This window comes from Myotis nattereri (genome assembly GCF_964212035.1).
Source record: "Myotis nattereri genome assembly, chromosome: 3".
Taxonomy (NCBI): Eukaryota; Metazoa; Chordata; class Mammalia; order Chiroptera; family Vespertilionidae; genus Myotis; species Myotis nattereri.
Window position 1 is genome coordinate 44,335,710 of NC_138077.1, and position 22,530 is coordinate 44,358,239.

The 22,530-nt window shown below is 44.0% G+C and overlaps 1 protein-coding gene across 1 annotated transcript in view; it reads right to left on the reverse strand.

The window, feature by feature from the left end:
* DGKG (diacylglycerol kinase gamma) overlaps nucleotides 1-22,530 on the reverse strand; it is a 192,332-nt gene that overhangs the window by 26,145 nt on the left and 143,657 nt on the right. Inside the window, exon 22 of the mRNA XM_081087246.1 lies at nucleotides 7,951-8,128. Coding sequence (XP_080943372.1) covers nucleotides 7,951-8,128 — 178 coding nt within the window. The remainder of the gene's footprint in view (nucleotides 1-7,950; nucleotides 8,129-22,530) is intronic.

Sequence of the window (22,530 nt, forward strand, 5' to 3'; positions counted from 1 at the left end):
TGGTTCTATTTTGAGAAGCAAACCTCCTAAGGCAGGAATTAAGTTGGAGTTTAACTCCAGCTTGGACCTGTGTGAGCAAGTTTCCCTTCTGCAGATGCTGAGCAGCCTGGAGGCACACTTCAACCTTGACAGCCCCTCCAGGTCTTTGGGTTGGGGGTTAGTGTGAGTGTGAGTCCTCTTGATTTAGAAGTCAGCTGAAGAAGAATGAATGATTGCTTTCTTTGAATTTCCAGTGAATTCCAGTTGGGTTAGGGCCAGCCATAAATGGGAGGCTGGGCTGGGTAGTCTGGTGTAAAAAAGAACTCAGTGTTTGAAACCCTAGGACTTAGCCTCTAGTCAGACCCATTTATTCATGTGACCTTGGATAGGTCAATTAACCTCCCCCGGGCTCCTTTTTCTAATACATGAAGTGTCTTTCTGGCATTATTAGGGAATTAGCCAGCTTACCAGGGCAGTGCTTCTCAAACTTTAGTATCACAGGGGATCTTGTTGAAACACAGATTCTGCTGCAGGAGGTCTGGTTTGGGACTTGAGAGTCTGCATTTTTTTATATTCTCAGTCAATCCCAGAGCTGCTGGGTGTGAACCATAAGAGGTTCTAGTGCAGGGATTGGCAAACCACAGCCTGAGAGACAAATTCAGCCTGCTGCTTGTTTGTGTCAATAAACGGGTTGGGACACAGCCATGCCCACTTGTTTATGTATTGTACACAGCTGCTTTTGCGCAAATGGACAGAGTTGAGTAGTTGCATCAGAGACTATATAGCCTGCAGAGCTTATTTTAATAGTTACTATGTGGTCCTTTACAGAAAAAGTTTGCCAACCCCTGCTCTAGTGGACCTAGGGCTGGCCTGTGTGATCTAAAAGACTTGCATTTCAGTCTGGTTTTGGCCAAAGGCAAGCCACTTCACCTTGCTGATTCTCACTTCCTTTATCTAGAGGATAAAATGATCTCTACATTTCTAAGAGACATCTGATACCAGGATTTCAGTACTACATAGAAAACATCTTAATTTCTGTAGAAACAGGCATCTGAGAACAGGTTGTATGGCCTTCATTTGGAAGCTGCAAGAGCATGCCTGGTCTAAACTGCAGAGTCTAGCAGGCAGCCCCTGCCAGATGCCACAAGAGCGACAGCCTGATGTTGAGTCAGCTGGGAAAAGATAGGGGCTTGGGAGACTAAGAACATGAGGCAGAGGGAAGGTGAACCTTCGGGGCCAGCTTCCAGGGCAAATGCATGACTCTGGGTCTCTAGCTCGGGCAACAGGTGATGTCATTAACAAGGCAGGGAATGTAGAGAGGGGCAGTGGGTTGTAGGAGGTGGGTAGGGTGTGTAAATAGGGGAAAGATAATGCCTACTTTGAGGCATGTTGATTCCAACATGGGTACTTGAAGGACTGAATGAAAAAGTTGTGATTTCCTATAAAAAAATAAAGCAAAGTCTCTCAGTAGGCCTGCATGCATTTAAGAGCAATGATGTATCTGTTGCCATGGTTACTTCTCAGAGCTGAGGGGAGTCCCCCTCAAAATATCTCCCCCCCCCCCCGCAGGCTCTTTAAGGTTCACTCATCTTATTGTTTCTCAGCCCCCCGAGAGACCTTGGGTAGAGAGACCTCTATGAAATGCACACTTTCTAGGAACAATTCTATTTTCTCTCAACCTCAATGAGCAGTGAGTGGCCGACTCTGCTCACTATGATAGTCTTTCTGGTCAAATCTGTATTGAATGTGGAAATTGGGAACCTACAACCCTGGACAGCTCCTGAACCCAACAGGCCACTTTCTGTTATGGTTTCACACAAGGGAAAAGAAAGCCTGAGAAACAATGAACTCATGTGCTTGCAATTATTTTGTTGTCTCCTCTGAGCTCTAGCTCCCCACCTGGGAGTGTGACTCTCAGATGGCTGGATGGCATCCCATTCCCTTGCTTTGGGATTCAGGGAATGGTCCATACAAAGATGAAAATCCATGTGGGCACAGTACACAGGCAAACTGAACCATGTGCAAAAGTAGTGAAATCAACTGACTTTGGAGCAGGAAGGTTCTCACCTTCCCAGATAAGACCTTAGCATCTGGGCAGCAGATTGGATGACTGTATGCAGTTGCCAGGAGGGAGCCTCTCTGAGTGCCTGCTCCATTGGTTTGAGTACCGGGCTAGCGAGGCCCACCTGTGAGCCACATACTGACTGGCTGGCCTTGTTGAAGTCCTGGGTAGCCATGAGACTCTGCTTCTTACCATTATCACAGATCTTAATTATGTGCCTATCTGTGGGGTTATTTTATTGACACCTGGCTTCTGCACTCTCTACTGGCTATGGGGACTATGTCTGTTTTTGCTCATTATTGTTCCCTGATACCTGGCACTTGGCAGGTGCTTTATAAGTGTGCATTGAATATGACATAAAGCGTGTCCCCACTATTGGGAAATTGACTCAACATATATATTCTACTAACAGTGTCTGTCTCCCTGTTTTTGTTTACTAGGAATGCAAAAATTACTACCTGGTGAAGGTCTAGGGAAATTTCCCCCTCTCTATTTAGAATTAATGGGATTGGCTAAAAAACAAAAAAACAAACAAACAAAAAACCATGGAGAGTAATGTGGCTTTAATATCAAATAGTCAGATGGGCCAAGTATGGGTGACACAGCCTCAAGATTGCTGCTGGCTCGAACCTGAAGGCTGGATGGGGGCAGATATGAGCCTCAGTGAAGAGTTTTGAGAAAATGTTCTGGAAGTCTCTGCACCTTCATTATCTAGGGTGGGGCTAGAGATAAACAATGGCAGAGCTGTCCAGAGCTTTGCTCTCCAACCTCCCAGGGTTTGATCCAGTTTTGTGCTATGGCCTTGGTGCTTCACCTAATTCAAGACTTAGGCACCCTTTTCCTCACCTTGCTTCATCTGGACAGCTGGCTCTGTGTAACCCCCACATTGGCAGCAATAGCCAAACACACTTCAGCACAGTGACAACAAATAACATTAGAATTACAGGTTGTTAGAGCCCGAGGTAATTTAAAGAGAATCTAGACCAAATTCCTGAAGTAGACTTCAAGAGAGTAAAATTCTAAATTTGGTCCATTTTTAAAAATCATATACTAAATAGTTACCACCTTCCACCGATCACTTAATGATAATTCTGATTACTACTGATCAAGTGCTCACATTGTTCCAGACACTCTGCTAAGTACCCTACATGGATGATCTCATTTAACCCTCAAACAATGCTGAGGGAGGGGAGGCTCTAATTGTTTCCATTTTATAACAAGGGTTCAGTGGAGAGGTTCAATGATTCAACCAGCATCGCATGGTTGGTGGTGTGAAGGCCTGGGGTCTTCTAACTTCTAGTTCAATGTTCAGTCCCTTACTCTACACTGACTCTCAAGTACAAGTTTTCTAAGTTATATTTGAATTACTTATCTGAAGATAGCCAGCACATCTCTTACTTATCAAATGAGTTTCTAAATGGTTTCATAAAATGAAATTCACAGCCTCACTAATACTCACATATAACTAACTCTTTATGAGACTATCGCCTCCCCCCGCCCCCCCCCCCCCCAAGATTTTTCACTAAGTGCCTGTTCCTGTCCCGCTCCAGAATCTACTGCCCACTCTGCTGGCAGACCAAGGCAGGACCCCTTCCCCCTCTCCCCTTCCCTCCAACAAACATTTCTGTGGGACAATGTGAGCCAAGTAGGATGTTAGTCTTTGAAGGGAATGCAAAGATGAACACATCCTCCCTGTTTTCCAGGTAGCGGCAGAAGATATGATGAAGATGCACATGCTTATGGAGCAGGGCAACCTATTATCAGTGTACTGTCAAGACAGAAGGCAAAAGTAAATGCTCTAGGAATTCAGAGACTGGACTCACCTCTAGAGGCTCCAGGAAGGAGCGGGCCCTTGAGGTGGGCCTCGCAGGAGGAGCAGAATTTCAACAAGTAGATGTGGAGCCTTTCCTGGACTGGGTTATAAATTCCCATTTTCTGAGTACCTGACTTGTAGAATACACACAGTAGGACCTCCAAAACATTTTCTAGTTCAATACTAGCCACTTGGGGCTAGGCTAGAAATCATGGACTTGGTTTTGATTCCACCCCTGAACATGAATTATACAAGTTCTACCCCTGCGCTGGGCCTCTGGTTTGCCCCAATATGAAACAGGAATATGGATGGGAGTGGTTATGTCCTTGCTCATGGTTTTCTGGTTAGAATTACATTACATTAAGTTAATATATGCAAAACTATTTAAAAGCCAAAATGAAATACAAATATAAGAGACTCTGTCACTATTCTTATGGTGTTACAAAAACTAAAAAGAACCAATATCTATGTACTTCTCACTTATCTAACAACCTTTTTAGACTAACTGCACTGGGTCAGGCACTGGGAATACAAAGATGAATAATGTCCATCTTCCATCCTTAGAATATAAAAGGTCCAGGAAAGGAGACAGTAGGTACAGTACAATTGATAGCATGAATTTGATGTGCTAGAACAAAGGCTGATCTGGAGTTTGGCATGAGCTCTGCTCTTTCTTGATGATAGTGCAGGTAGATGGCAATGCTAACAATAAAAACTTCAAAATCAGGAATTCCACTGGCATGCTCCAGCATGTAATAGACTTAAAGGTGAGGGAAACACACACACACACACACACACACACACACACACACACACACATATATATTTTAATTCAAGCTTAAACTTTGTTCCAGGCACTTACATATTCATCATCTTCATAAAAAGCTAGGTGGTATTATGCCCATTTTATAGATGAAGAAGTTGAGACTCAGGGAGGTGAGGTCACTTTCTAAGGTTTATAAAACTATAAAGGGTAAATGTAAACCCAGGTTATTTCCCTGCTTGGTATGTTTCCCAGGTCCCCTTACTGCTTTCTAATCAGCCAATTTTTTATAGAATTCATTCCATTCTAATCTTGAAGGACCTTTTTTCTTGGGTTGCTTTTCCAAGGAGAAAGATTTATGATCAGAAAGATTTGACATTAATCCCTTCTATTGTCATTTCCTCTTACACTTTCTATGATAAATTCCTTCCCTCCTACTACTCCCTCCTGACTCCTCCCTCATCTCCAATCCCAGTGAAATTACTAAGGAGTAAAGAATTCCCCCAAATGAACAACTTGCAGAGAGAGATCCTTGCCTTCTCAGCTGCTGGCCTATACACTGTAGGACCAAACACACTGAAAGAGGGAAGAGACTGGCCATACAATTCTGTTCAGGGAGTCCACCTAGACCAAACCTGTCCCTGTCTTAATTTTATGGAGCCATAAAGAACATATAATCTATAGAAACTTACATGATTGTCAGCCTCATCTACTTTACAGATAATGAAACCTGAAATCCAAGAATGTGAAAGGACTTGCCCAACGTCACACACTAATGAGAAGTAATCTGAACTGGAACCCTAGTCTCTTGACTCCTAGGCCAATGTTTTTCCACTAAATAGGTTGTCTCTTTAGCTTTTCTCCATTAACATCTCAACTTACATGAGATCATGACTTTTTCAAATAGAAAGCTCAATGCTAGTGTCTTTGCAAAGCCCAGAAGCCAGGGCCCCTTCTCAGCCTCTACTCTGATTAGCTCATGACCTCCTCCAAAGAACAGGAAGTAGCTTCATTTTTAGCTCTGAAAGCACATTCTGGGAAAGGGGGATTTGGGGAAGACAGTTCCTGTACACGATGGTCAAGAGAGATCAGCAGACACATTACTCTTGCTTGAAGGGGAAGATACATGGTCAGATGTGTAAGGTCAGATGTGTAAGGGGACGATGCTCCTTGAGTCTTAACCTAAATGTATGTTCAGCAAGAGCTTGTCAACGCCCCTGGGTTGGGGGGAGGAGTAGTCTCTTTGGATCCTGTTCTAGTGGGGCTGGATGCCTAAGTGGGGGTTGGGGTCGGAGCACCAGGGTAGGAAAGTTTCCAGGAACTTTGTACAATCTCCAGTGCTTCCCCCACCCTCTGCTAGCACCCACAACTTCCCTTGCCAAGGGAGGAAGGAGGAACACATTATTCAGTTTAATAATTTACACAAATTGGAAAGTTTACTGTGTGAAATGAAGGGGACTTAAGAGGGCAACAGATAAAAATTTCGGAGTCCTCTCTTACAGGATGGAGGTGTGGAGATGATCTCGCCTTGGGATATAACAATCTGGTTGTCTAACAGATGGGTTCAAAACAAGCAAGTAACCCTTCCCTTCAATGGTTAGCCAAGCTCTGTCTCCTTCTACTGGTGGGATTACTCCAATCTTAGCACTAATAGCTTGGGACAGACCTGGATTCATGGACACTTGGCTATGTCAGTGGTTCTCAAACCTGGCAGTTTATCAGAATCATCTGGGGAGCTCATTACCAGGAACCAGAGATTAATTAAGTAGATCTGGGCTACGGCTCAGGAATCTTCATTTATAACAAGCAGGCCTGGTTTAAGAGCTAATGATCTGGTTCAACCCCCATCCATTCAGCTATCAAAATTTTACACATGATACAGGTTTTGCAACAAAGAAAACGGAGATGTCAAAGTGGGTTAGTGGCAGCACTTGGACTCGAACCCAGTCTCCTGCCTCCTGGTGTGATGTCTTTGCCAATGCCTCCCCCAGCTCACCAGTCCATTGAGAATCACTGAGGATCAGTGAGGACCTTTCCTCCAATCCACAGAGGAGTCAGAGCTGCCAGGAGCTCTGTTAATTCTCCAGTTGGTTCTTTGGTAGAAATGGCTAGGAAGAGGTAGAGGTAAAGGTAGTTTTAAGGGTGCTTTCAGAATCCTGATGGGTTAAAAGGGGAAGGCACCACTGATGGCTTCTAAGGCACACTAACTGGTTGTTCCAGTCAGAAAGAATAGTCCGTTCATGGAAGCAGCCCGCAGTGCGTGAGAAGCCAGAGGGAGTGAGGGGGAGAGTAGCAGAAGATAAAGTCTCAGAGGTAACGGGAGGCCAGGCCATCTGGGGCCCTCCAGGCCATATGAAGGAAGATATTTGGCTTTTATTCTGAGTCACTGCAGGATTTGGAGCAGGAGGGTGGCATAATCTGACATATTTTTGCAGGGATACTCTAATGCAGTGGTGGGACATAGTCTACAGGGCAGGGGCACATGCAGGAAATTCAGTTAGGAGAATTTGCAGTAATCTCAGGGACAAAGGATGGTGGCTCACACCAAGGTGGTAGGAATGCAGTGGTGAGGAGTAGGTGTATTCTTTACTTTTAAAAGTAAAGCTAAAAGCTAACAGATTTTCTAATAAATTGGATGTGAGATGTGCAATAAAAAGGGAGTCAAGGATGATGCCAAGTATCTTAGCTCCAGCAATAGGCAGGTTGCAGTTATCATCAACTGAGATGGAGAAGGCTGTGGGTGGAGAAGGTTTGGGGGAGGGACATCAGGAGTTCCGTTTTGGACGTGCTGAGTCATTGGCATTCATGTGGTATTTAAATAAAATCTCACCACTGGATGAGGTCATCAAGGGAGTGAGCATAGACAGAAAAGAAAAGAGGGCTGGTGACCCTTCAGCATCAAGAGGTTAGAGAGAAGATGAGGAATTAACAAAAGAGAGTGAGAAAGAGTAACCAGTGAGTTAGGAGGAAAACCATATGTGGAGTCATAGAAGCCACATATTTTCAGGAAGAGGGAGTGATCGGTTGGGTCAAATGCCACTGGCAGGTGAAGTGAGATCAAGGTTGAGAATGACTATTGGATATAAATATTGGAGGACACTTGTAACCTTGATAGGAGCAGCATTTGACTCCTGATCTCATGGAGTCCCACAGCTTGACTACTGACTGTCATTAAGGGCTCCTTATTGTTAATTTTCTCTTCTCAGTTAGGTTATAAACTTTGCAACATCAGGGAGGATGAGTCAGAGTATCCCCAGAGCATGAATCCCACCCACCGGAATACCCTCTCATCGGGGCACTGACCTACAACAGATTTCCTTATGCCTGACTTACCTTGGATGCAGAATTTCAGTTCCTTGGGGTCAGTGACAACCTTTCTGCTTTCCTGGATCACTGCCCGGTTCTTCTTGGTTTCTCCCCAGAGATTGGTGCCACCATACATGCTTGGAATGTTGAGAATGGCGATGCCTTCAAGGAAGATGTTGCTCAGGTCCACCCCAACCCCGTCACACTGAGGGGAGGGGCAGAGAGAAAAGGTCATCTGTTAGTATACTCAGTGCATTCCAATATAAGGCTGCGTGTGTGTGTGTGTGTGTGTGTGTGTGTGTGTGTGTGTGTGTGTGTGTGGTGGGGGTCTCTTATGAAGGATGTGACTGGCCCGCAGCCACCAGCCTGCTTCTGTAAGAAGCTGAACCTTGGGCAAAGTTGTTCAGGCCCTAATGCTTTTGGCCACTGTAGTGAGATGGGGGAGATCTAGCCTCGGTCCGCTCTGGGGAAGACAGCACATGGCTCCAGTGATGTCCTATAGGCTTTAGGGATGGTTCACAAGACAATTAATTGCAAATCTGTTCTCCAGCCCAGCCTAACTATCAACAATTCTGACCTTCCCTAACCATTGAGAAGATTTGTTAGTACGCTGAGTCCAGAACCTAACACACAGATTCTCAATAATGACAAAAAGTTTCATTTACCACCTCTTATTTTATCCCTCCTGTGAAAGTAGACTTTAAGACTTGGAAGGCTTTCAGAATTTGCCTGTCTCTGCATCTGTATCCTAAGTGCAATTTTGGCATATGTGCTTGCTGATGTAGCACAGTTTTTTTTGTTGTTGTTGTTGTTGTTGTTTTTTGTTTTTTTTTGTTTTTTTTTGTTTTTTTTTTTATCCAATCTCCACCACCTGCATTACTCTCCAGGTACAAAAGGCCAGAAGGCTTGAATTTGACTGTCTCATATACAGATAAAGTCAGACCACTTTGCCATAATGTTTACCAGTGCAGCAAGAAATATATTAGCTCTGATTTTTGTTCATGAGGATTGTGGGTAGTTTACTTCATTTACAGAAGAAAAAACTCAACCCAGAGAAGTGAGCTAAGGTTGCACAGCCGACAAATAACAGAGCAGGAGTTCTAAGTTTGGGAATTTCACTACAAAGCCCAAGATTTTCATCTTGCCTATTGTGAGTCAGGGAAAATCAAAAGCATGCAACTAAAATCCATGGTCTTCAAGGTTATCTACAAATCCAAACTTCTAGAGATTTCTCAACAGAGGAGGAGTAGAAAGGCATGGCTTGTTGCCATTCACCTTGGTTTACCTTCTGATTTCTTTGATGCTCTTAATTTATGGTTCCTTATCCCCATGAATTGTTCTACCAATTATAAAATGGAATAGAGTAAGCTCCTCTGGTAAGTATGAGCTCTTGCTTCATTGTGAAATTCTGATTATTTGAAAGGTCTCTTTATGTTGAACCAGATGCTCTTTCTTCTTGGCTTCTGCCCATTAGTCCTAGTCCCCCCTTCTGAAGCTAGATAAAATGACCCTTGTTGCTCCTCCATGGGGACAGTTCACCAGATGCATGATGAAATCATCATCATCATTGTGCATATGTATTAAGCATTGCCACCTGCCAGGTGAGCTTTTATATACATCTCATTTATTACCTTTATAATAATCTTATATGTTAGTTACTATGACTACTCCCTTTTTACATTTGGGGAAACTGAGGCAGCAATTAAGTAACTTGCTTAAAGTAATAGAACTTACAAATGGAAGTACACAAATTTGATGGCAGATAGTAGGGGCCCACGTCTTAGATACTCCTGTACTTCTCCTCCCTCTTGCACCACCATTTGGTTGCGCCTTTTCTGGGGTGAGCACTGTCAACTCTCTCAGTCCCCTCCTGTAGGACTTGGTTTTCAGACATCCCCCATCCTTGTTGCCCTGATCTGCACACACTACAGTTTGTTAGTCTCCTACTCTGTAAGGCCCCCAGCAATAAAAGCAACACCAATGACAGGATCTAATGGCACAAGTGGCAATGGCACTATTTGGGCTGGGATCCTATGACACTATGATACCCCAGGAATGAGATAATGTGGGAAGCCTATGTAAGGGCTCAACACATGTCTGCCATTATCATTATCCCTATTTGTACATATGGTCAAATTTGCACTAGCTCTTTTGTTAGCAGCTAGATGAAGGCTGCATCAGTTTAGCTTGAATGGGTCACCCAAACCCTGATCCCATCACCTACTTCTCAGCCAGCTCTTCCCTATCCTGAACTTATAAAGATATTGAAAAAAACAAACCCATAAACTTAGACATAGGGCTTTACATTTATGTCAATTAATTTCATCTGGCTTTCAGCCCAGGCCTAGTCTAGTCCATCTAATTTATTTTAAATCTTCATTCTATGACCTTTTGCAAAAGCTTTCCTATCATTTGGGGATTAAGTCATTAATACATGTATACAGGGCAAAAAACAATCAGGGACTACACTCTCTCTTTGGTCAGTTTAACACACCATACATTGCGCACTAAGTAGCCCTAGGGTTGTGGCTGTCCTATTGCAGCTGCAGCCTCTGGATTGAACTGTCAACAGTCCACTTTTAATTTCAATGTGGAATCATGGAACTTTGAGATGAGAGGGACCCAGGAGAACATACTCCATCTTTCATAAATAAGGCCCAGCACGGTTAAGGGACTTGGCCCGTGGTCACCCAAATTACTATTGGTGGAGCTAGACTAGTGTCCTGGTCTCCAGACCTCAATTCTGTGTTCTTTCCACTAAAACATAAGACGTTGTGCTAAGATCAAGTAGTATTCCCTAACTGACGACTCTACAACCCCTATCAGAAAAGGAATAAGAGAACTCATATACTTTCCATGAACTTTTTTGCTTCAAACATTGTCTAACACTGTGCTTGACCATCAGCTGGCTTTTGTGCATTCAGACCTGGGTACATGCCCATCCCTTGCCTTTGTGTGTATGTGTACTGTCCCCTGAAAGCACAGGCTCAATCTAGACCTCCATGTTTCTGTCGGGTAATTCTTTTTTACACTCTTCTCCTTTTTCTTCTCAATAGAATTAATGAATTGTTAGTAGCTTATTTTGAAATGTCTTCCATCATTTCATCCTTTATGCACATATTTTTATTTAGGGATTTAGGCTAGAATCTCACTGAGCCAGACTTTACTTTTCTCCAAACTCTCTGAAATGAGCTTTGCTCAGGTCTTTGCCCAGCATTGTCTTCTTGTATTCTACTCAACACCATCACTTTCCCTGTTGGTTGTTGTTACTTCTACTTCACCTCAATTTATTCATTATTGGCCAAAATGCCCCCTCCCTTCTGAGAGGAAATAGTAATAATATTTGCAGCTCAAGCTTGGGCACTGTGCTGGTCCTTCACCTACATTCTCTCCTGGGATTCTCACATGAGTGCAACGAAGGAGGCATATTTACTACCCACAACTGACAAGGTCTCACAGGGGTAAAGGGCTTACTCATGACTACTCAACTTCCACTCTACAAGCTGCCAGAGCTAGAATGCAGACCCCAGCAGTCAGATGCCAGATCATACTTTGGAGATGAAAGTCAGTGAGGCAAATTGAGACTTTTGCTGATGCTAGACTTATAGCAAAATTAAACTTCCAGCTGTTAAAAAACTGACATTTCCCACCACTACTCTGTCTTGTAGAGTACTTAGAGCAATCATGGCACATCATTGTTGAAGATAAGTATTATTATATCTTGCCTCTGTGCCAGCTTTGTAAAAAAAAATATTTACCATTAGCACAGCACAGTTCTTGGGAAATAGATTCCACAAAGTCACCTTTCTTCCCTGTTGCAGTTTTAAGTGTACCCTGTCCCTTCCATCTCCAGTCATAATGAGCTAGGAGTGTTAGCTTTAATTTGGTTAAGTTAACCTCTCTCTGGAAGAGCAAACAGTCCTCTGCTTTCTGAAAAATTGTCCCCTTCCCCCATTATCTCCTTGAAAATAGAGGAGGTGGGAGGAGCCTGGGGACTATTGGACAGTAGATGCCCCCACCCTTGGAATGTACCTATTTGAAAGCCAAGAGGCAATGCAATGTTGGAAAGAGATTGCCTGGGCTTGGAGATTGAGAGATATGGGTTTAAATCTTAGTTCCTTCACTGGCCAGCTGCATGGTCCTGCATTGGTTCCTTACCCTCTTTGGGTTTTAATTTGTCATTTGTAAAATGGGGGTGGGATGGGGGAATAAACATCTACTTTAGGGGTTGATTAGTCTCTGGAAGGCAGTAACATTCCCTCTAATCCTTTGCATTATTATTACAGTTAGTAGTATTGCCTGTGCCATGAGGCATATTTCGGCCTGAAATCATTCTCCCACTACCTGAAACCCTGCTGGTAGCATTCTAATGACTCTGTGGCCGGACCCATGCTAGTCAAAGCCTTGACACCCATATATATCTGCATGCCCAGTCCTCGGCGTTCTTGAACTAGACATCACACACTGATTTCCTTCAGAACCCCAGGCCCGCTTAGGTCTCTGGAAAGGTGGAAAGCATTTAGGAAAGTGGAGCCAACAGTGGTTCACTGTCGGCTTAAATGGAACACAGGCCCTCGGCCTCCCAGGCGGGTTTCTGAGCTAAATCCTACAACAGTTCCATGACGTCATCCGTCCCCCTCCCTCTGCTCCGACTCAGGGGGCTCCCGGGGCAGGGGGTTGGGAAGCGCAAGGAGGGCGGCGGTCCCAGCGCGCACCTTTAGCCAGTCCTTAACTTGGGATTGTGCCAGCCGATTCCCCTCGAAGGCCAGGCTGCGAGGCAGCGAACTCAGGTATTTATAGATCAGTTTGGGGCTGAAACAGAAAGCTCTTGTCCAGGACAGCGAGCGCGCACACGCCAACAAGCAACTGTGCTCCCAATGCCTGGGAGGCAAGGAGCAGGGCCGCTGCGCCGGGTCCACGGCGGCGCTGCAGGCCGGGGTGGGGTGGGGTGGGGTGCATCGAGGCCAGCCCCGCTCCAGCCCCCTTGGAAGCGGTTCAGGAATCTGCCCAAACCCAGGCCCGGAGCGGCCGGCGCCCGCCTCCTCAAGGCCTGGCTGCGCCGCCCGCAGCTGTCGGCCACGTTCTACGTTGGTTCCCTTTGCGCAGATGATACCCACACTTCTGGTTTCTTTCTGAGCCAAGGATGGTTTGTTTGTTTGGTGGAGGGCCGGTGCATAGGTAACCGGAAACTTGGTTACGAAGCCAGGGCGCAGTTATGTGTACACTAAACACGCTAGGAATTCGTATGTATCCTCTCCCTCCCAATCTACTGCCCGCCTCCTTCCCTTCCCCCCCATTTCGAATCCCTAAAATCCCAATAATTCTGGGCAGAACTAGGATCTGCCAAGCTATCTGTGCTGTCTGAAAGGGACAGAAAGCAGAGGGAGTGAGAGAGGGAGGGCATTGATGCTTCCCTGCCAGGCTGTGGGCTTTTCCACCCCACTCCCTTCTCTCTGAGCTCCCCCCGCCCCCTTCCCTTCTCAATGACCTGAAAAGGCTGTGGATCTAAACTTTCTCTCCCCTGAGCAAGGCCGCCTCCATTTCAGCTCTGTGGATCCTATTTCTGAATGTCCACAGAGAAGGAGATCCCATAATTTATTTGATGACCTGTTTCTGTTTTTAGCAACTAAGAAATTCTCTCTTCTTCTAACCTCGATTCACGGTGCCACCATCATAGGGATTTTCTCTGGTTTAGAGTGCAGATTTATTTATTTCATACTCCTGCCATTGGGTTAGGTCTGCTGTCTGGAATGACCTCTCGCAGCCCAGACTAAGGTGTAACCCAGTCCACAATGGCTCTGGGAGTACTTGCCCCTTTCAGTTTGAAATTTTCTTTCTTAGGTTTCCTGCGTTATCGTAATTTGTCTCTCCCATCTTCCTTTTTAAAGCTTGTTTTAACTCTACCCCAGTTCATTTCCCCACCTCTATACCAAACTATTTTATAGCAAAGCCCTGAAACTATAGCATTTAATCTATAAATACTACTGTATGTATCTTTAAATAATACTCTTACAAAAAAAGAATTGCCCCGATACTATTATCACTCTTAGAAAGTTACAATAATTTCCTAATATCAATAACTATCCAGTAATTGTTTGAATTTCTTCCATAGTCTCATTTTAAAAAAATAATTGGTTGGTCTGAAAGGTCTACAAATTAAATTTGGTTGATATGTCTTTTAGTTTTTTTCTTTTGATCTGTAAGTTCCCCATGTTTTATCCTCCTTGACTTTAATATATATTGAAGGAAATGGGTCATTTGTCCTGTACAGCTCTGCTTCCAAGATTTTCATGTGGGTACAAATCACTGCAGGACTATTACAGTGCGGATTCTGATGCAGGTGGTCTGAGATGGGGCTTGAGACTCTGCATCTCTACATACTCCTTGGTAATACTGATGCTGTGTGCGGGATGGACCACACTTTGAGAAGTAGGCTGTCGCGTTCCCCAGGTTCTGGATTTTTCTGATTGCTTCTCTGAAGTGTCTTTTAAACATATTCTCAGCTTGTCTCCTCTATTTTCACTAAATTGATACTTTTAGATCCAGAGGCCTGATCAGATTCAGGGTTTGAATCCTTTTGGCAAGAATACTTTATCAGTGGGGTTGTGTATTTCCTATTGCATCTCATTAGGAGTCACACAGTTTGCTTGTCTCATTTTTTGGTGACGTTCAGATTGGTTAGTGGATTCAGGTGTTGTCATCCTGAATCTTCCATTATAGAGATCGTAATCAGTGGAGGATGATCCCTGTCTAGATCCATTGGTAACAGTTCCCTTGAGGACACCCTGGCACCCTTTCTCTGCCTTTCTTCCAAATCTCTACAAATGTCATCTCCATGAATTCTTCCCTGTCCACTCTCCAAAAAGGATCTCTCTCCTTCTCTCTTCTCTGTATATATGTTCTCATGGAATCAAAGACCTGAAGAATCTTGAAATGTCATTCAGTGCAGTTACCTCATTTTGTAGCTGAGAAAAATGGAAGTTAAAGAGATGAAAGAAATGGCCCCAGCCACACAGGTAATTAGAGTCAGCATATCTAGAATTAGACCTTTGTTCATTTGGATTGGCAACCAAGAGGTCCTGAGTGATTATGTAACAAGTAATTTTTTGGCAGCTGGATGAGGGCCAAAGCACAGAAAGCCAGATGGAACATTAGATTCGGTAATCTCTAATTACCAAAATGAGAACAATGAGACCTAGAGTTGGTAACTGACCTTTCCAGATTACACAGCTATCTCTTCAAAGAGCTAGGGTTTAACTAGGGACTCCAGGTGAGTAGGAGTGGTAGTGAGGGAACAGAGTCAGAATCACCATGTGGTCGGGTGACAAATGGGGCCAGAGAGAGAGAAGATTTGATCTAAAGGGTAATATGATTGAGGAAAAGGTTTTTCATGGGAGTTTGAGGCAGAGAAGGTACTCAGTGAATATGTGTTGGATGAATGCCTATAGGGAGGAGGAAGTTGGGAATGCCTAGGATGGGAAGTAGATGGAGTGGAGGAGAAGATGCTGAACATAGTGGCAGGACAGGGGTCTGGGGATGATACTGGAGTCCTTTCCCAAGTGAGTGAGAAATGGGGGTGGGGCATCTTTTGAAGAGGGACATTAGAAAGTGCTAGGCAAGATCTAGGGAAAATAATGTTTCCATTACAGTGGGGAGGAGGGAAAAGACTGAGGAAGAGGTGGATGACATCTGGACACACTTGAATAGGGGTTCTGATGGGCTGAGAGGGGATGGGCAGAAGGATAGAGTGGCTTCCCTTGATGCTTGGCCTCCATGTCAGAGCCTCAAGGGCAGAGGTGGTTGACATAAAGACCCGGCCCAGATCACTGCTCCCACCTTTTTTGAGGGATCAGGATGCTGATAGCCATTAGGTGAAGGGAAAGCACCAGTATACCAGTCTGTATAGTCCCAGGGTCCTGTAGGATCCTGGTAAGGATGGGCTGGTAGTGCTCATTTACAGTGGGGACATTTCTGTGTTGGTGGGTGGGAAGGATGTTCTCTCTGTGCATTGGTCAGCCAGACTGGAATGTAAGTTAGATTCTGTGAAGCCTGGGTACACTGGACCAAGGCTCCATTTGGTTTGGAAAGAGGAAAGTAGCTTAGGAAAAGTGTTAGCTGGGTTCTAGCAAAGGCTAGACATGGTAGCTGACACTGATCTGCTTATAGGCCACAGAGTTGAGCCTACTTGCTTTTGTTTCTGCTGTATTCACTGCCTAAATTGTTCATCAACTTTTATGCCTATTAAATCTTACCCTTCCAGCTCCTTCTCTGAATTTTCATTGCTTTGTTTTTGTCTCATTGGGAATGCATATTCTGACATGTCTTATGCATATTTGCCTGTTCCCAGGAGACTGTAAGCTCTCAGAGGGCAGAGCTCATATGTCAATTACAGCGCTTCATATTCTCCATAGTTTCTGGCATGTCTTACCCATATCAGATGTCCAATATAACTGTTTGTTAAGAAAGAACAGGTGGAGAAATCCCAAAATGGAAACCAGGGTGTTCCTTAAAGGACCTGATAAGGTTTTGTTTCTTTCAGATGAATCCCCATAACTTCCCAGGCTAAATATATTGATGGTATAAAGTGGACTGAGTGTCCAGGTTAGGGAGAGATATGAAAGGTTAACCCAAGTCTGAAAGGAGTGGTCCTCTGATCACAGCTAAGGGAAATCTGCATCTGAACAATTGGTAACAAGAATAGGGAACATGGAGCACAATTTATATGAGAGACATTAAGAGACAGAAGACAAAAGTGCGCATGTATCCATCAAGGATGAGGAGAACCTACGTACTCTCTGCTAGACTCTGGGGATGGAACAGAAATGGGACACAATTCCTGTGTTCAAGATGCTCACAGCAGGTCAATGCTAGAGGCAGTGGTGTGCTGCTAAATGCTTCGCAGCAGGTTCTCCAGAAAAAAAGGAGAAGAAGAAGAACAAGCAACAGCTCTGATGGTGGTGTTCCTTGCTGTAAATGCTCTCACTATGGCCAGTTTCAAGCTACCTACATGATATCACTGAAACCAGTGTTGGGAAGAGATGTGCCACCAAGCAAGCCGGCTCCAGCATACCAGGGAAAGGAAGTAGATGTCTGCATATCTGCAGGGCCTATGGCCAGGATAGAGAAATTTATTGGGAGTGAAAGAAAAGCAGCCAGGGCAAACAATGATGTCTATTTTCCCTAGAGAGGCACTGTAGAGAATGTTTTTATTGTCAATAATATGTGTCTCCTGAGGGAAGAAAAGGCGATAAATTGAGTGGTGTTGGTGAGTGGTGATAGCATTATTGGAAAGGTAGTCCAGTCCAGTTTTAAAAATTGGCCTGGTATATAGGTAAATCTTATAGAATAGTGGCTTCCTTACATTCAGAGGGGCTGTTTTATATCATTTTAGGAGCTAATGTCTGCTGATGGCAGTTAGATATTAATACTAATACACACATATGTTATATGGTAACATTAATATATATCATTTATTGAGTAACATTGTAAACTAGGCACTTCATATGCTAATCCTTGCAACCCTACAGTATTAGTATTTGTGGCCTCATTTTTACAGGTGAAGAAATATTGACTCAGTAAAACTAAGGAAGGTCCTTCTTTTCCAAATTTATCTAGGTTCGTGGTAGGCTTCATGAACCTGCAGGTATCTTGCATGAGATGCAAAGGACAAGAACAAGAAGACAGCTCAACTTATAGAGTATGTACCTGACTCCTGTTCATCTTGTGTGCTATTACCTAAGAGGTCACTTTTGGAGTATTCTAGATACAAGGGATTTACTTCTTCATTTTAAAGAGGACACTGGAGAAATATGAAGTCTATCAAGAGAAGGGTGGCCAGGATAGTCATGGGTTTGTCCATCGAGTCGTATAAGGAACTGGGGATGTTGAGTTCAGAAGATCAATACGAGACCACATGGAGGATTGATCTTCAGCCCTATGAAGGGTGGTCATGTGAAGGAGCAAGAAGGCATGTTCTGTGTGCCACCAGAGAGTAGACATAGGTCCAGTGGATGGGGAATTCAGTGATATATCCCACAAACACTTATTATGCACTTATTTCAAGCATGTGCTAAGTGCCGACAAGGGAAGGATTTGGTGATGAATGGATCACACATCCTTATTCAACACTGGGAAGAATGTTCTAAAATTCTGAGCTGTCCAGCAATGGAGCAGGCATCTGGAAAAGTAGTGAGCTTCCTATCCTTATAGTATTCAGGAGGAGGCTGGATGTGCACTTAGCAGAATGTGCCAAAATGAGTTTATTGAGTGGTAAGTGGGACTAAATCCCCTTCCAGATCAGAGATTCAGCGTCTGTGTTCAGCTTTGCTTTGGCAGGCTAGAGTGTTGCTCTGAAAAAGTGTCATCTGATTTCCCCCCTCCCCCCACTTCCCACCAGCCTTGCCCACCCAGCTGCGCACTCTGCTTTCTCTGACAGTGAGCTCTGGTGGGCCAGTGAGACTGGAAGGTGGCTGCCATCTGTGACAGGGATGATGGAGTTTTGGCGGGTTTGTGTGGGTTCAAGGAATGCAGCATTGAAGCCATGTACACACAACCTGCTTAAGAACATCCCATGGGCAGAAAATGTTTTCTTCCTCTTCAGCCCTCCTCTGTTGCTGTGCCAGGCGGGTACAATGGTGCCTTTGAGAGGGGCAGCTGGAAGGGGGTGTTGGCAGGGAGGCTGGAAGTAGAACATTGCAGCTGGGGGGAACCAGATTCATTTCCAGGAGCAAACCTGCACTGGGTGCCAGTTTCCAAAACAAAACTGCTATTTCTGAGAGCTCATGGTGGTGGGTTGTCTCAGAGTTGGACAGAGGGCAAAGACATTTCCTATCCACTGTTCCACCCTCCCGAGTTAGAGAAACCTGGTGTGTTGAGGCATTCTTGCTCTGGATGCAGATTAATAGGCTTTTTGGTCGTCTGGGGAGCTCAGGCTAACTTGGGGTGGAATGGGCTCTCTGAGGGGTCAGACTTTCCAGCAGACAGAGCAGGCTAATGGCCACAGGGCCTGGCAGGGCTCAGAGGCAGGAGGCTTTCGGGCCATCAGAGAGGGCTCAGAATGGAGACCCCATTCTTCTGCCTTTCAGGATTACTTCCCCTGTCCCTTAGCCGCCTGGCACCCTGGGTGCCATATGGGCTCTGCCCACTCACTGTCTTAACTCCTTTTGGTGGGAAAGAGGTGGGAGAACTCTGGCATTTCCTGTCCTGGGTTCACAGTTGTCCCCCACCCTCTGCTACTTTCAAAGGTCCCAGCAACAGCTCCGAGATGGGCGTGGGAGGTTGGAGTGCCAGGCTGCAGGCTCAGCCATCTCCCCCTGTGTGTTACAAATGCAACAAGGTGGGTCCCTTTTATTTTATTTTGGTGGCTTCCAACAAAAAATATCTCACTTGAGGCTGCTCAAGAGGTAATTTCTATTAGTGTTCACACTAATTATGAGATTTTTCACATGTCGATTCAATTTTACAATCAATATAGAGCAATTCTTCATTTCAGGCATTGTGCTGGGCCTGGGATACAGAAGGAATAAGATAGAGAGAGTCCTTGCTTCAGAGAGCTGATTGCCATGTCCTAGTGGGAACCCCACTACCAGCTCAGTAGGCACACTCATTAACTAGGTGGACCGCAGAAGGGCAATGCTGTAGCATTCTGGAGGCACGTGCTCTTGAAACCCAGCTGAGCTTGGAGTACTTCTTATCTTTCAGGAACTCAGTTTTCTTGTGGAAATAATGGGAATAATACACACCATGCAGATTAAATAAGGTGTATGCAAGTACTGGGACCGAATTTGTTGCAAGGTCAGTGTTCCCTAAGTGGCTACTGTTGTTATTAATTTGTTGATCCTAAGAACTTGAGATATAGCACGCATGTGTGTACAGTGGTCGTTATCTGATCCCTTGTTAGATTATGTGCTCTTCCTAAAATAGTCAATTCTTCTACCTTCTTAATTCCTCTTAGGATCAACAAGTTTATGATCTCACTGACCAACGTAGATAAACAAGAAACCTATCTACTATAGCCAATGGGACAAAAAAGTTATAGTATTGTCTATAATATTTTCTGTCTGTTTCTGTTGTAGAAGCAGAAAAAGGTTAAAATAGTTCTGTTCCCTGAGATCTCTGAGTCTCCTGAGTGTGGAAATGAAGATCATAAATTATTTTCAATATTCTAAAAAGTCTAAGAGAAATAATATATTTGCCACTGACAGCCCCAACTTCATTATTACTTAAAAGATGCATTTGCTTGGGGAAAGTTATTGTTTCACTAAGGGACCGTGGCAGTAGAAAAGTTAAGCTTGCTGGGGCAGAGGTTAGCCTAGAGATTTTCCAGGAACCTTTTAATCTAACCTGCTGAGTCATGTGACCCCAGCCTCAGCCTTCTGATACCTGCTTGGGCCTCATCTATCCACTGGGCTGCATATCTCCCCACTGCTTTGTGAAATGTAGGCATGAGAGTTCATCCTTAAAAGTTATTTCAAAGTCCTTGGAAGACATAAAGTAGGGGTAGCCAGGAGTCTGAAGACAAAGAAAATCAAAGCAATTCACGAAGAACAAAGGAAATAAAAAAGAACAACAACAACAACAAAAAGCATATGGGTGAATGGAGGCTTGAAGTGAAATATGGGGTATACATTCGAAGGAAATAAAAAAGCGGGTCATTTAAGAGAAAGAAAATGTTATGTGTCAGAAACTGCAACAAACAGTGGAATTTTATAAGAGAAGATTGACAAATAATTTCTTCTTAGCAGGCTCAAAGACTTTAAGGATCAGTGAAGAAACTTGTAGTCAGTGCATGGCAAAATGAGATAGATAGGGAGGATGAAGCATGTTTAAAAATGGGTAAGGATTTAAGAACTCAAAGAATCATAGAGGTCCTCTAGAGGCCTGTTTTTAGAGAAACAAGGGCTAATATAGGATTGAAGCAAGGCCAATATAACAGTCCCTGATGGTGAGATTGTGGGTTACTTTTCTTTTCTGTCCCTCTACAGTTTACAATGTTCCTCCATGAATTTGTATTACTTTTATAATCAGGAAAAGACTGCAGTGGACATAGTAGGAGGGAGTAGGAAGAAACAGAAGTAGGGGCATCTGGAGCAGAGAGAACTGTAGGGTGAGCAAGAAGAGGAAATCTGAAGTGGCAAATGCTGCCTTGGGTGCTCTCACCATGAAGATGGTGCTGTAATGATGGAGTCAATGCATTTGGCTGAGGAAGGTAAAGACCAGAAGTGGCTATCTCTGCAAGGCCCATTCCAGCCTTCCTTTTGACTCTAGGGTTTGATGCATAATCAGGTGGCTGCCTTTCATTTTCCATGAACTCAAAATCCCTTCCAATGCTTTTCTCAGCTTTCCCTTCCCCATGAATGTGTTTTCATTTCATCTCCCTTGGGATCACTATGGCTGAGTCGAAGGGCTGAGCGTCTGGCCAGTTCCCACCTTCATTACTCCAAGCTCTGAAAGGCCCTACCTGCCTATGCTGAGAAGGTTTTGATGATGCCAGAAGAGGCCAAGATGATTGAAGAGCTTTCCCCTCTGACTTCAAAGTGTGCAATATTGCAGGTGGATATGAAGGCAGAATAAGAGAATGCCCCCAGTTGGAGCTGGAGAGCCATGGATCCTCTTTTGCCACTTCCTATCAACCTGTAAAGTCCTTGATTTCCATTTTTTTTTTTTTTTTTTTTTTTTTTTAGAAACAATGGCACTTGGTTGGATTGGAGTTGCTAAAGGTATCAGCCCAACCTGAAAGTAATCTGATTCATTGTTTATTCAACTTCTGTACATGCACATGGCTGTGCTAAATGTAAGTTTTAGAATTTATGATTCTCATAGACAGGGCCAATATCGCGATATGGATTAAATATCCCCAGCACTGTGCCCAGCATACTCCCTTTTGTAAAATTAAATTTTTAAAAATTGAGATGAAATTCACATAATACAATATAACCACTTCAAAGTTATATCTCAGTGGCATTTAGGACTTTCACTCACACTGTCTTTTTAAAGTGTTAGAATAACATAATTATTTGGGTTGGTTCCATTTTGTTGTGATAAAAACGTGCTGTTGTTCTTTCTTGCTTATCCTCTTGTGAGCTCACGTGCAGCAAATTCCCTAGGTCTAGGTTGTGAGGAACCTGCTGGGACATACGATCCACAAATAATTTCAGTTCAGCACAGACTGCCAGACAAAGTGGTCGACCACTTAGGTTCCCACTGGCGGTGTCTGAGAGTTCCCACTTCTGCCCCTCCTCACCGCTATGTTTGGGTATTCCCAAGCCCTACAGAGCAGCTAGAAGTCATGAACTAGCTCTATCAACATTGACATGGAGAGATCTCAAGAACATAATGGTGAATGAAAAAGGCAAGTTGCAGAGTGAAAAAGGATGGGGGGGGGTGACTCAGTTCTACCTGTAATATTTTATTTCTTTGGTTAAAATATACTTGAAGGGAATAAAACAAAATATTGACAAATACCAATTCTAAGTGAGTGGGAAATGGGAGTATTTGACATACTGTTCTCAGGACTTTGTAGTATGTTGCTGTTGTTTTATTTTTTTAACCTCAGTTGAAAGAGGAGGGGGAACTGATGTACTGAGATTTCCAAAATATACTGGATAA